At 33.2% G+C, this 15,058-nt stretch overlaps 6 protein-coding genes across 6 annotated transcripts, besides 1 other annotated feature; 2 read left to right on the forward strand and 4 right to left on the reverse strand.

Annotated features, from left to right (window-relative positions):
- Positions 1-109: 109 nt before the first annotated feature.
- Positions 110-157: a mobile genetic element.
- A 2,637-nt stretch (positions 158-2,794) lies between these two features.
- Positions 2,795-4,062, reverse strand: TVAGG3_0977290 (protein kinase protein; the record flags this gene model as incomplete). Its single annotated transcript, XM_001312676.1, has 1 exon — positions 2,834-3,901. The coding sequence occupies one exon, from the start codon at positions 3,899-3,901 to the stop codon at positions 2,834-2,836; it is 1,068 nt and encodes a 355-aa protein (XP_001312677.1).
- A 790-nt stretch (positions 4,063-4,852) lies between these two features.
- TVAGG3_0977300 (protein serine/threonine kinase protein) lies at positions 4,853-6,343 on the forward strand (the record flags this gene model as incomplete). Its single annotated transcript, XM_001312677.1, has 1 exon — positions 4,853-6,343. One exon carries the CDS (start codon positions 4,853-4,855, stop codon positions 6,341-6,343), a length of 1,491 nt encoding a protein of 496 aa, XP_001312678.1.
- A 304-nt stretch (positions 6,344-6,647) lies between these two features.
- Positions 6,648-9,035, reverse strand: TVAGG3_0977310 (uncharacterized protein; the record flags this gene model as incomplete). Its single annotated transcript, XM_001312678.2, has 1 exon — positions 6,940-9,006. One exon carries the CDS (start codon positions 9,004-9,006, stop codon positions 6,940-6,942), a length of 2,067 nt encoding a protein of 688 aa, XP_001312679.1.
- Positions 9,036-9,285: 250 nt separating this feature from the next.
- Positions 9,286-11,046, reverse strand: TVAGG3_0977320 (uncharacterized protein; the record flags this gene model as incomplete). Its single annotated transcript, XM_001312679.2, has 1 exon — positions 9,667-10,959. One exon carries the CDS (start codon positions 10,957-10,959, stop codon positions 9,667-9,669), a length of 1,293 nt encoding a protein of 430 aa, XP_001312680.1.
- Positions 11,047-11,809: 763 nt separating this feature from the next.
- TVAGG3_0977330 (uncharacterized protein) lies at positions 11,810-13,226 on the forward strand (the record flags this gene model as incomplete). The annotated part of the gene is made up of 1 exon (XM_001312680.1): positions 11,810-13,138. One exon carries the CDS (start codon positions 11,810-11,812, stop codon positions 13,136-13,138), a length of 1,329 nt encoding a protein of 442 aa, XP_001312681.1.
- Positions 13,227-13,361: 135 nt separating this feature from the next.
- On the reverse strand, positions 13,362-14,758 carry TVAGG3_0977340 (uncharacterized protein; the record flags this gene model as incomplete). Its single annotated transcript, XM_001312681.1, has 1 exon — positions 13,496-14,758. The coding sequence occupies one exon, from the start codon at positions 14,756-14,758 to the stop codon at positions 13,496-13,498; it is 1,263 nt and encodes a 420-aa protein (XP_001312682.1).
- Positions 14,759-15,058: the final 300 nt, after the last annotated feature.

Genomic DNA, 15,058 nt, shown 5'->3' on the forward strand with positions numbered 1-15,058 from the left:
CGATAAATCTAAAATCGGATTAAGATTAATTGAAAACTCAAGTAATTCTTTGAAATCTTGTGTTGTCTGGCACTATAATAACCAAAGAATGAGAATATTATGTTGAATGATGAGTACGTGTGCTCGGCATTCGCCGAGCGAATTGAGTTTAACGTACTATGAAAAGTGACAAATTTGGGCTTTTTTTCCTAGGGTTATGATCTCTTCCTTTCTGCTCAATACGACAGAAATGAAAGAATGAATTTGTACTCCCTAATTGATTACTACAATCTGTATCTATCTTTAACATAGAATTAGCTGCATTGTGATTTATACTCCAGAATTATTCAATTTAAGATCAACCTCGTAAATTTTAATCATATTGCACCAATACTCCTACGTTGAGATAAGAACATGATTATACATACCAAAGCCCCATATTAAAAATCAAAATTTAGCACCTCCATTATGCAACCACATTATTCGTCGCAAATAAGTATATTTACGCATATTATGATGCATATTCACACAACTCGTATACATGAAAAGTTATTAAAATCAGACAAAATTATTGCAATAAGGAAAAAAAAACAACTTTATTATATATGTTAGTAATGAATTACAAATATTTCTACAAAGAATGCTCAATACTTCATATAATCTTCGAATATTTCTTATTACAAGTTAATACATTTTGACTCGAACATGATAAACAAAAGCTGACACGCTGATTACTACATTTATGAAAATATAGTACGTTTCCATTCATCTGTTTACTTGTTTTTGTTGGAATAAAATCATTTTTTTTTTCTTTCATGAAATAAGAATTTTGCTGCGAAAGCAATATCTCTAACAATAATTAATACATTACGTCAACTCTGGAATGAGTATTTATCAAATATGATATCAAAATCAAAAATTAGTTGTTTTTTATGAGTAAAAACGATGTAAATTGATTATTTGACTAATTATCAAATACTTTGATTTTCCAAATTTTTTTCGAAATTAATTTTTTCATGTGAAAATTCAATTGTTTAATTTCATTTTTGAAATTTTGAATTTTTTTTGGAATTTTGAGTTGATCAATTCAGCAGAATTGATAATGCTATTGCTTTAGGGCATACCACAAGGTGATGAATAAAAGGTGAACATTAACAAATTATTTTAAATCACAAATATCATCCTCATCAACTTTAATTCTAAAAAGAACTGTACTGAATTATGAAAATGCATGATTTACATTATTAAAATCTTTGAATGAAAATAGTACAAGATAAGTTTTTATTCATTTTTAATTAGATTTAAACGAAAAACTACTCCATATTAAAATTTAAGTCGAGAAATCGTATTTTGTTCTTATTTGTTAGCATTTTGTAGACATTCTAATCTTGAATTAATTTGTTACATGATATTATTAACAAATTTAACTGAAAAAATATGTTAATATGGAATAAACCATGATTATATAAGCTATCAATGCTATATATACATATGTAAAAGATTCATATTAACTCAATTAACAAAAATGATAGATTTTCATAAAGGTTCAATCTAGGTTCGTCCGAAAATTTTGATTTTTATATAGAAGACATAGTTTCATATACATAATTAAATTTTCAAACAAATTTGATCATACCATTTATTAAGCAGGATAGTATATTAATTACTATCAGTATAAAAATATAAAAATGATTATATTTAATTATTGCATAATTTAGTCAAAGAGTTATAAGCCTCAAGTGATTGTTATCACCTTCAATGCACGTATACTTTATTGATTCATAGATATTTAATCTATGTTTGACATGTTGTTGTCGTCATTCGTTTTGTTCCCATTCTTCCTAAGTTAGAATTAGAGAATACACCATCCACATCATCTAATTTGGTCCTCAGCGATAGATTGGTTCATTTTGGAGGAGTCCCATCAGACAGTTTTCGAGCACCAAATATCAAATTTTAATGTATACAAATCTTTAGTGATTTATCTCTTTTATGATGAGTAAAAGGTTTCTGCTCATCAACATTTGATTTCCGACATATATGATTTCTAATTGCAATTATTTACTTTCTTTTTATAATCTAACTCTGTGACTCATACCATAAATTAATTATTGGAAAGTGTCAATATGTTTGGCACAACGCATGGCGGAAGATACCAAACCATGCAGGGAATATGATACGTTTAAGATCTCCGAACTTTTTTTCCAAAAATTTTCTATCGTTGCCCTACCTCTAATTTGAGTGGGAACTGAAATATAATAACTTCCAGCGCAAATCATTGCATGCAATCGATAGTATAATAGATACACTTTTTATTGCGCTAATTCATCCAAAAAAGGATAAAACAATAGAATTCGAATGCAAAGTCGGTAATTTATGCAATTCAAGAGTTTAATTAAGATAAATCAATTCACTCAGGGATTTGTCTAATATGTCGGCTATCATTTTTCTCTGAGTTTCATTTTTTAGAATTGATTTCAATTTCAAAGTCATACAATAAAAGTAATCCATGTAATTTTAATGCTCGCAAACTGGAAATGCATACAATTATTGATCACCATTGGAATATTGCTTGAATACACATAACATTGTAGATTACATTTTCGCATAACCTAAAAAATATCCTTAATTGTATATTTCGCTATATACAATGTAAAATATATTAGAATTGGTAATGATCCTACTCATAAACTTCTGAATGTTTCTTATATTTATTGCATTGATTAAATATGAAATAAAGATTAAATAACATTAACTACTCTATCAATATCCTACTATGCTTATGCAAAAGTAAAGCGAAATAAGGATTAAATAACAAAAATATAAAAATACAAATTTACATAACAAAATCTGCCTATGCAATATAGCATTGGTCTTCATCTCCTTCAAGTTCGTCAAGACCTTTAGCGTTGCTTTGTCCTGGCTGTGTTCTAACGATGTATCCGTGAACAGGTCCATTTAATTTGTCTCCAAATGACTTTAGAGACTGTGCAACTTTCTGTCTGTGCGAATGAAGGTAAGCGCCCCAATCAAATGGATCATTTAACTTAATATTGCATCGTTTACAAATTGCAGCCATTGCTCTGTAGCAAAGTCCGTAATTTGGCATATCCATGAATTCCAATGTAAGTATATGCTTCCAAACTTTAATCATTTCTGGAGCAATTGTTGACAATGCTTCAGAAGGATCGAAATGTTCTTTCATCTGTTGTGTTTCACTGCTATCACTACTTTTCTTCCAGGGAAGCGTTCCTGTAATGAATTCGTAAGCCGAATAGAACCAGCTAATGACGTCATCGCGACGAGCTAAATCTTCTCCATAATGTGCATGCAAACTTGCATAAGCTCTAGTTCCTCTGAAGCCAGATGGAGGTCTTTGTAAAAGATGCATGCCTGTTTCAGGATTAACGAAACATCTCGCTAAACCGAAGTCAATTAAACAAAGAGGATGTTCTGTACCTTCACGTGTTAAAATATTTCCAGGCTTGATATCACGGTGAACATATCCGTATATATGAAGAGCTTCAATACACTTTAACATGTGATATGAAGCACGAATTGCTGTTGAAAATGTAAATTTGTTGCCTGGAATTGATTTAAGGATATGGGATATTGATGGACCAAGTAATTCCATAGAAAAGAAGGAATATTCTGGTCCAGTTCCCATCATTCCAACGCGAGGGAAATGAGGAGATTCTTGGATTTTGTCAAGAACTTGGTATTCGTAGGGTAATACTTTTTTATTTACAAGTGATGATTCTGTTTTAAGTGCCCAAAGAATTCCAGTATTTTGATCAATTGCGCAGTAAATCTCACCGAAAGCACCTTGGCCGATCTTAGGACCGATAATATAATCACAGACACGAGTTCCTATTTCAAGTGAAACAGGACCTGGTGTATCCTGTCCAGGAGCTTTTGCCATTCTGAATTTTTTTTATTCTTTTTCTTATCTTAGGGATCTGAATATTGAAAATTAGGATTGCAACTGTTGTATAAATGACATTATGCGCCAGTTCCAAGCCATTTTTTCAAAGTAGATCACTAGCTTTTCAGATAGTTTCATCAATATCAAATTATTACTCAATTGAATTGTGTGAATATACATATAAGATTTTATGCTTGAGGTGATATTCTCGTTTTATATCCATTGCAATTAATTGCAAAATATTGTTTTTTATTTCCAATCCATGAGATTCATTCATTTTAAACTATGTGTATAAATAGAAAAACTTCGAAAATGGACAGTTTTTCATGGTATCATATATATAGGCTATATTTTATTAAATTTTATCTTTTGATAATTCTTTTTTGGTTTTATTTCCATACATTTTGCATTATATATATCAAAATAATGATATTTAAACATTCTGGCAAATCGATGATCATTTTTAAAATAATATTGGGAGACAGATGATTTTTAGATATTCGACTTCCGTAATTCATCTTTATTAGCTGCATTGATACTAAATTTGATAGTTTTAGAGTTCTACAACTTTAATTAAATTTGCCAAATTTATTGATCCGAAAAATCTTTAGCTCATTTATTTACATACTCACTAAAGACTTTGGAAGCAATCAGTATGATAAAATATAATGGTTTCGTGTTACCAACTTTCAATATCAGACAAATTTTGATTTTATTTTAAGTGTTTAAACAAGAAACCGAAACATATTCTATTTTTTTGGAAAATAACTCTGAAATCAGTTTTTTTCAGAATTCGAAAACTTATCGTTTTCCATGGTCCAATTATAAAATAAAAAACAATATGCCTGTCGTCCAGTAATTTCGGTTTTCGATTTTTGGAGGTGTCATCCATATCACAATTTAAAAAAATTATCCACCTTTTCAAAGTACGATAGAAAAATTTCATCGATGGAGAAACCAATAGATATGGGAAATTACACAATTCTCCAAACTATTGGTTCTGGAGCGTTTGGGAAAGTTAAATTAGCTGAGCATAAGATAACACATGAATATTATGCCATTAAAATATTTAAGAAATCTAGATTAGACGCAAAACCATCCATTAAAGAGAAAATTAATACAGAAATTGCATTAATGAAGTTAATGGATCACCCACATATTATAAGACTCATTGAATTATGCGAAAGCTCTAGGCATCTTTTCATCGTCACTGAATATGCCTCTCATGGCGATTTATTTACATACCTTTGCAATAGACGTTCGATAGTAATTGAGGAAGCGATGGATTTATTTAGGCAAATCATATATGGAGTCGATTATTTTCATAATCACTCGATTTGCCATAGAGATCTGAAACCAGAGAACATCTTATTGGATGAGAACAACAACATTAAGATAGGTGATCTCAGTTTTGCCCGTTGGATGAAGACAGAAACAACAGATACATCTTGTGGTTCACCTCATTACGCCGCACCCGAAATCATCAAAGGAATTAAGTACAATGGCAAAAAAGCTGACATTTGGAGTTGCGGTGTCATTCTCTACGCCCTTCTAACAGGTCGTTTGCCATTTAATGAACCGAATTTCAAAGACCTCATTCATAAAATCAAGAATGGAGAGTACAGGATGCCAGACTTCCCAGACGAGGTCAAGGATCTGATAGCCAGAATGATCTGCGTTGATCCTGAAGGAAGAATTACAATTGAGCAAATTAAACATCACAAGGCATTCAAGATTGGTCTACCTCGTGGATACACACCTCCTTTACCAATACCAAATCTCATCCTACCACAAGCCAACTTCTCAAATCCTCCGCAGGAATTAATCGATTTACTTTTAACCATCGGATATACGGAAGAGGAGATCAAAGCAGAGTTGGATGCTCCTGGACTGACTACAGCGAAGTCATTCTGGGCCCTTCTTTGCCATTCAATCGTTCCATCTTCTTTGCCATGGTCAGTTCCTCATCAGAGCCACTTGGAAAAGGATGATTCGGAACCAGTATTTGGCCAGAATTACAAAAACTCACCTGGAACAGGCAGTCATTTCTATCAATACGAAACAAAAATGGTTTCGCCTTTAAACGAAAGTCCAATCACTTCTTTACCTGAGGTTTCATGGACAAATACAATAAACAGTACTGTTCATGATAATTGCCAAACAATTGAGTTCTATTCTCAAAAAGATTCAAATTCTACAGTCGCAGAAATACAAAAAGCACTTACTCAGCAAAACATTGACTGGCTGTTCCCTGATGACATGACAATTTACTCTTACATCGGTGAAACTTACGTAATTATCGAACTTGCCATTGTTGAGAACAAAAACACGCATGTTCGAATATCTGTGGCTGATGGAAACTCATCAAAGTTTAATATTTTTATCGAAATTATTTGCAGCGCACTGAATATCCAAAGGCCAACAAAATTATTTGTTTAATTTTCTTTAGTTTGTTTGTTTTTATTTTAAAAGTTTGTTTTTCTTTGATACAAATCATTGTTTGTTTCTTTTTATCCTCTGAAACAACACGGTATCATGGTTTTGAAAGAATTATCATAAACATGAATTGAATTGGGTTAAAAGACTTTAATGTTTTCAGAATATGACATTATTGAAGCATGCAAGGAAGGAAATCTCCAACAAATTAAATCACTATTAAAGGATACTAGTGATAAAGAAGTAAAATCCTAAGGTTTTCCGCCCATTAATGGATTAGAAAGAATGTTACCTTGAAGTTGAATATCTTATTTCTATTTTGAGCTGATAGAGAAGTAAAAAGAATGGATAAATCGACTCGACTCATTGAAGTTGTTGAATATCTTATATATTAGAGCAGATAAATAAGCAAAAGATGTTTTAGGAAACACTCCACTTATTTCGGCATCATGCCTTAGGCAACTTCTTTATTAGATCTTATCTCTATCAGATCTAATAAAGAAGCAAAGAATAAATAACCGAAATACTCCACTCATTGCTCAGATTTTTTTTGTCAGAAATTTGTTATTTTAAAAAAATAAAGAAAATATTTTTATTTATTAGTCACCATTCAATAACTCACCGAAGAACTCGATTGAAGTCAAGAAGAACTTGTTTGGTTCGTGCTTTGACCAGTTATCGTACAACACCATCTTGTAATCCTTGTAAATACCCTGGTTCTTTCTTGGAATTGGGAAGTTTGTGAGTGCGTCCTTTGCGTTCATTCTCTTTTCATCTTTCTGCTGGTCAAGCAACACCCAGTCCTCTCCTCTGTCGAAATTTGCTCCGTAGAGTTCCCACGACTTTGGCTGAGCGCAGTAAGGCTGTGAGATGTGGCAGTACAAGGAGTACGCTGTCAATTTGAGTTCGTGCATGTTGAAGTGGATTGTGAACCATCTGTCCTGTTCGAAGTGGTCCTTCTTGTTCCTGTTTGACCACCAATCATTTACAGTTGGATCAACCAAGTTCTTTAGCGCGTATCTCTTTGTTCCGCCTCCTTTCACATCGACAATGTGGTACCTCATTGGGTTTCCAATGCAGTTGATGATGTGGTTGAAGATGCCCTCGAGGTATTTCTCGCTGGCTTCGCCTGGAGCTGGAATTGTCGTTGGTTCGACTTCGAAATCATCGCCGTAAATATTCTCTTGGTCTTCTTCTTCATTGTAGTCATCATCTTCATCATCGTTTTCGTCTCCTGACTCAGAATCTTCGTCATCTTCGTCATCATTCATCTGAGGAGCGGATTCAGGACGTGGAATGTCTGCAACAGGACGTGGAGCGGATACTGTTGTAGGGCGTGGTGCTGGAACTTTGCTCGTTGATGCTGGTCGAGGAAGAGGTTTGATCAAATTTGGTGATGAGCTCTCCGGACTTGGCTGCTGGACAATTACTTGCGGGAATGCCATTCTTGGTGGAACGAGCTGCTGCATTTGAGGAGGAGCCATCATTTGAGGTGGCATTCCTGGTTTTTGTAATTGCGGAGGCATTTGCGCTTGGAATGGCATTTGTTGCTGCATCATTTGCGGTGGCATCTGCGCCTGCATCATCTGTGGAGGCATATTTGGCTGGTTTTGTGGTAAATTTTGTTGGATTTGAGGCTGCTGCATCATCTGAGGAGGCTGCATCATCTGCGGTGGTAATTTCGGTTGGTTTTGGGCCATGTTCGGCTGATTTTGGGAAATTTGTGGATTTTGTGTAGGAATTTGTTGGCTTTGAGGTTGCTGCATCATTTGTGGCTGCATCTGAGGCTGCTGCATCATCTGTAGAGGCATTTGTGGCTGCATCATTTGAGGAGGCATTTTCAGCTGAACTTGAGGCGGAATTTGCTGCTGAATTTGTGGCTGCATCATTGGCTGAGGCATTGGACCGAATTCTTGGCAATGGATGAACCATTCGCGAAGAGTTAACCAAAGTGCGCCAGATATCTCATATGGAGTAGGGCCGGACTCTGGAATGTTGAAGACTGTATTAAGCAGGTATTTGCGCATCGCAGGATCGATTTTGGCAATGTTTACAGCGGAATAATTGTAATTAAACTGTGGATCATTTCTGGCGACTTCGTAGATGAGATTGAACTTGATTTTATCATCTAAAAGCTCATTCTGGATAAGATTTTCAATAATAGATCTGTTAAGAGAGTTTGAACGGTAAAAATTGGGAATGAGATGAAAATTAGTGGCCAAATAAAGAATGATATGTGGGATTTGCCATGCTTCAACTGTGGAAGTGAGCATTTTGGAGATTGATTGATCGATGTTGTTGGCTGCAAGGAATTGGCTGACTTTTTGGATTAAATCAAAAGATTCGAGATCGCATGCTGCACGCCATAAGAAGAATACATTGTCGTTATCGATCTGGCCAAAGGAAAGATAATTATTGAAATAATTAAGGAGCGATTTGACGCAAATTTCCATATTCTCTGGTTTCATGACTTCTTCGCTAATGTTCAATCTGTATTTGCGAAGACATGGATCTTGCGCGTAAAGCCTGCTGACTTTTTCGGAAATTGAAAGCAAATTCCAAAGCGGAACAGTATACGGCTTGTTGAAAATGACAAGAGTGAAAGAATCAATATCTCTGGTGAGCATTTCTGGTCTCGGAAGGAAATCCGGGATAAAGAAGTCCATCAAGAGATATTTTGAAAATTTTTTTATTTCCCTGTCTTATTTTTTTTTTTGGTTGAGTCAAAAAAGTAATACAAATCATCATATATTCATCAAATTATGACACAAGATTAGGTATATTTAATTTGATATCGTTAGGTGCACTAACAGATAAAATATTAGGAACATTTATTGAAACTCTAGAAATTTGAAATTCAAATCTCATTTTCATTAAATATCTTTTCATTCTCTAGTCATAGTAATGCAGAAAATCATTTTGGTTCCAATTATTTTGAATATTGAGCTTAATACGTTGATGAATTATGAGTTCATGAGAGTATTTCTATCAACAAATGCACCTAGTTAAATGAAGTGTACTGTTTTAATGTAATTTTGATTCCATTTGTTCAAATTATTCAGATAAAACTATTTATTCTTTGTTATATGTGAATGCGGTACTACGATAACTTCGTTGAAACAATACGTTCAAATTACGTAGTTAAATTAAGATAATAATCGAAAATATAATAAAAATTTAAAATTATTTATCAAGAAATTTCTCAACTAGCTCATGATAATAATATATAAGAATTACAAGTATTCGCTGAATAATACTGGTTTTTATTACTCATATATAAATAATTATAACCTTATGATGATAAATAATAATAAAATAATAAAGAATTAAATTGCGTAGTGATCTCTGACGTACTGAGCATCAGCAGGACTAAGTCCACCGTAGAAGTTTGTCATAACTTTGTTGAAAATAACGTATTCGTTCTTAAATCTATCGAAATCGATGCACTTTGGCAATCTAATAGCTAACTGCTTTGATCTCATAGCGTGGCCAACAAGGAGTTCGAGAATCTTGAATACACATGAGCGAATAGCGAGTTTAGAGTCCCATGCGACTTCGGCGAGGCCAGGCATCAATGTCTCTGCAATTCTAACATCGATGCCTTGCATCTTGTGGGCGACTTCAATAAGATCAACAACAGATATCAAAAAGAACGTATTATTTTGGAATTTCAGCATTATTTTTTGAAGAGCCTTAAAGAACTCCTCATCTAAGCAATCAGGGAACTTAACTGAGAGCTTCCTGATGACATTAACGCAAGAAATCATATATGGCTGGACATTATCATGATCCTCGATAATCCGAGCACGGGCCTTGAATAAGAAGAGTACGCAGACCTCAGGATTTGATTTATCAATGTAATTTTCGATGGCTCCCCATCTCGAATTCGTAACTCTGACTGGGACCTTTCTTTCATCGCTAAGGACCTCGTAAATAGAGTCTTTGTTATTGAAGTGCCTTGAAAACCACTCGTGGGCGCATCCCCATTTGATGAAATCGTACCATGCACAAAGTTTGTTAGTAAGTGGGTCATTTGGATCGTTGAAGTTAATCTTGGTCGTATCAACATCTTGTATCAGCTCAGGAAGTATCTTTTCTAAGTGCATCTTCAGCATGTAAAGTCTAGTATTTCCGTAGCCGTTTTCGTTTGTGAAAAGATTTTCATAGAGATTGTAGATAGGAAGGCATTCAACACGTTCGATGAGCTTACGATAGAGCTGGCATTGATCTTCACTCATATTTACTTCGGCAGAACAAACTGAAGTAAAGATAACTGTATAACGACCGATAAGCGCAACCTTTGGTTCCTTCGTCTCGAAAACACTACTGTAGTTCTTAACAAGAAGCTTCTCGTTGACAATATCTTGCAATAATGGATTATTTTCAGCGGCGAGAATTCTGTAAGCATTCATGTTAGCTTCATCACCAGATTCGGCCATAGCTAATTTAAAGAGTTGCTTGACATGCTTCTTAAGGTATCTGATAATAGTGCCATTTCTTAACATGAAAACACCAAAAGCATTTGGTCCTCTGAGGAAATCTTCTACCTTAGCATTGTCGCTCGCCAAATTTTCCATCATTGGTAAGCAGGCTTCTGGGCTGTCGTCTTCTTCCGCCATTTAAAATAATTTTTTTTTTCTTCACCCCTTTTTCTATGGAATGATGTAAAATAAAGATCAGTCATTCATTTGAAATACGTAACCACCTTTGGCACGCGATATAGAAAAATAATATGAGATTCAATTTGCGTCAGTTTTACTTTCTGGACAAATTATGAAACAATAATGTATCGATTTTTAATCTTATCAAGATTAAACCAAACATGAGGAATCATTTTTGAATATTAAGAATAATGATTAAAGAGTTTGATAAAATCGAAAGTCAATCAACTTACTGAATTATCTCTTCGAAAGTTACAGTTCAATTGTACTACTTATAAGAGAGCAAACGAGTATAATGCTCGCTTTATTGGGATCTGCAGAATTCAATTTGATTTCAAATCATCTATATTATCAGTTAAGGAAAAGTTGTATTCAATGATCTGAGATAAGAGACACATTTCTTTCATTTCTGACTCATTCTGATACGTAAAATTATGAAGAAAAATTGAGTTTTATAATATTGAGCAAAATTGATATCATGAGATTAAATCAATAGTTCACTATTCCATAATTTGATCTACAATATATGCCAAAAGATTCAATTAGATATAAATCATATTAATATGCTATTTTATTCCAAAAACAACGAACAGAAGATAAAAACTCAAAGGTGATATTGTTATACAATACTTAGTAATGCTATTTCATATTGAATTCTTTAATTTTATTTAATTTTTTATGGATTTTTGTTGCGAAATCAAGATATTTCTACTTCTTTTTCAAAATGAAATACATAGAAATGCAAACAAACATTGAATTGTAGAACTCTGATTCTATCAAATATGATTTTGTCACTTTTTTCATTTCGATGAACTCAACAATACTTGCGTTACATATTTCTTCCAATAGTCTGAGTCCAATCTTCTCATATACATCCACATATCAAAACACCAATCTCAAATTTTCACAAATCCACGCTTCGAAACTTTTTTCGAATTTCATTTACTCAAATCATCAAATGAATGCTCACATATACAAGTCAAAGTTCACTAATAGTTTAAATACTGCTATTCGTGTCAATGAAGTGAGTATAATTAACGCAACAAGATATAATAGATTAAGCGCTGACGGTATAACAGCATTTTCGATTATTGACTGTCTGTTCTATAGACTTAAAACTCTTAACCAAGAAGGAGGTGCTGTAAGTATAGATTGCGGAAATGGCTCGATTATACTCAAAAATACAGGATTTTTCAAGTGTTCCAGTGATAAAGCTTGCGGAGCAGCTAGTTTAAGAGCCAGAAATATCGTTAGTATTGGCAATTGTTTCCATAATTGCTCATCTGGCGGAGATTACGCTTCAATCAAGGCAAGAGGCGATTCAGCTCTCAATAAAGGACAAATGATGGACGCAAACTTTACTTCTTTCTTCAATTGTCCATTTTCGAAGTTATATGGTAGAGATTATACAGCTGCTTTTCAATATTTCACTCTAAATTACATAGAATGCAATTCTTCATTTAATTACCTTGCAGGAGTCTACGCATATCCTTACTTACAGTTGTTAAAATACAATTCAATAAAATTTTCCAACGTAGCAAGCTGTCAAGTGGATACATTGATAACATTTGCAAAGATTAGTGATAATAGTCTCTCATCCATCTCGCATTTCAACGTATTCAACAACACAGTCGGAGGAAAAGTTCTTTACATCCAAATTAAATGTATTTTATCGAATTTCGTGTTTGTTGATAATACCTATAAGGATGGATTGCATATGGGCTTGGCTACAGACTGTTATGTCATATTTACGAACTCATTTTTCGATGGAATTCCAAATTTCACACTTCCTGCTTCATTTTCACAAAATCTAAATGCCACATACATAAATAGTACAAACTCTACAGCTAGACATGCATATCCAACCCTCAATTGCGAGTTTATCCAAACATATCAATGCTGGGGCAACGATGTCAATACAGACTCAGGAGTTGTCGCATTTTACTTGCAGTGGAAGAGAACTTTGATCGTATTGGCCATATTAATCGGCGTAGTTTTCCTCGGAGTTTTCGGAAAAAGGCTTTTCGAGTACGGAATGAGGAAGAGAGCAGAGAGAAAGGAACCTACGGACACAGAGTCTATCATACAACCGAACTCTTCTGCTTTCAACGGCCAATACAACTTCGATATGTATTGAAATTTGTTTTATCATATAGATTTATTTGTAAACTAGAAATAAACGAAAATTTAAATATAACATATCTATTTTTTACTTAATTTTTGATATTACTTTCCTCAATCAAAATGAAATTTTTGAAATTCAAAATACATTTAAAATAAATATAAAATTTAAGCACATTTTTCATTTTGTGAAGCATAACTATGCATTTTATTGAATAATTTTGAGATGAATCTTACTGATAAAAATAACATAGATAAAAATAGTAATATTATATCAGGAAAGAGTATTTCAATACATTTTATTAACATTAATAAACAAAAACAATAATTTCGCAAAAATTATTTCTAAAAAAATTCATAAAGAAGCAAATGATCACTCCCAATTATCTGGATGGTTCTGCATATGACGAAGTTGCTCACTGTTTGAACTGCCTGCACTATTTTGTGACATTGTTTCGAGTTTTTGTTGGAATTCGGCCGAGAGACCCAACGGACTTCCATTTTCTTGTGATTCTTCTTGATTCGAATCTTGTGGCTGGTGTTCGTTGGATTTTCCTTCTTGATTTCCATCTGAATTTTCTTTTTGTTCGGAATTTTCATTATTTTGCTCTTCACCATTATTTTCAGTGTTTTCTGTTGGATGTTCTTCATTATTTTCTAAATTTTCTTGAGAATTATCTTGATTATCGTTGTTTTCTTTTTGATTTGGGATTTCTTCTGGTGAATTATTTTCATCAACATCTTCAGGAGCTTTTGTGTACTGAGATTGAGTATTTTCGAACAAAGTGTCTTCTCCAGCGTTTTGGTCTTGATTTTCGACTTTCTTTGGACTCTGTTTCTTTGTCTTTGGCTTAAGTTCTTCTTCTGTCAAGAAGATTGGTCTGTTTCTCTTTTTTGTCATTTGATAAAATCTTTTTTCACGAATATGAATATTTTGGTATCTTGTAAGCTCTGCTTTTAATCTCTCTACTTCACGCTGATTTGCTTCAATAGGATCGCTCTTCTGTACAAGTTTCACAGCTTCAACTAATTCTTTTGCTTCGAGTTTTAGTTGTTTGATTTCTTGTTTGTAGTGTTTTTGTAAAGACTTGAGTTTTTCATTATCTTGTATTCTTTGTTCGAGAGAACTGCTTTCTAGTTCAGATAAAATTAATTCTCTGTCTGCAGTCAACGATTCTAAATATTCTGTAAGAGTATGCATTTCCAGTGTTTGGTCTTCGAGTTCTGTTTTGAGTTTTTCTAAATTATCATCAGAGAAAAAGGATTTGAAAAATTGAATCTGTGTCTCTAATTCTTGAACCTGATTCTGAAGCGTTTCTCTCTTTTGTGACTTTTCTGCAAAATCTTTCATGTCATCACGATCTTTATCTGTATATTCTCTTGAATTTGAAATGGTTTCTTCCATAACATCTTTACAATATTGTGAAATATCTTGGTATTCGACGTTGAGTTGCGATATCTCTGCGCGAATAGCTCTCATCTCATTAATTAAAGTTTGTTTTTGCTGCCATAAATCGTAGGGATCTTCGTAGTTTGGATCTGTATGATTTCTGACATAAGGAGCTCTTCCACTACTTCGAAATTGGCGTGGAGCTTGTACAGATGGAGGCATTATTCTTCTAGGTGATGAAATCATTTTTGTTACAAAAAATATTTTTTTTTCTAACGAATTTGGATGTATCTTTACATTGAGCACATTACATCAGAGCCAATACGTGAATAAAATTAACACTGAGTCTATGTGCTTCTTCTAGTAATTAGCAGAGTTCAATATATTGATTAGAGAAGGATGATTTTTTCATCATTTTGATTATTCTTTTATATGTTGGAGCCATTACATCATATTACCAATATATTAACAAGAATTGCTAGATTATCTTAGTATTTAAGATATGAGAGAAATAAATATAGATATTTGAATAAATATGAAAATATG

Source organism: Trichomonas vaginalis, chromosome I, assembly GCF_026262505.1.
Source record: "Trichomonas vaginalis G3 chromosome I, whole genome shotgun sequence".
In the NCBI taxonomy this organism is placed as follows: domain Eukaryota; phylum Parabasalia; order Trichomonadida; family Trichomonadidae; genus Trichomonas; species Trichomonas vaginalis.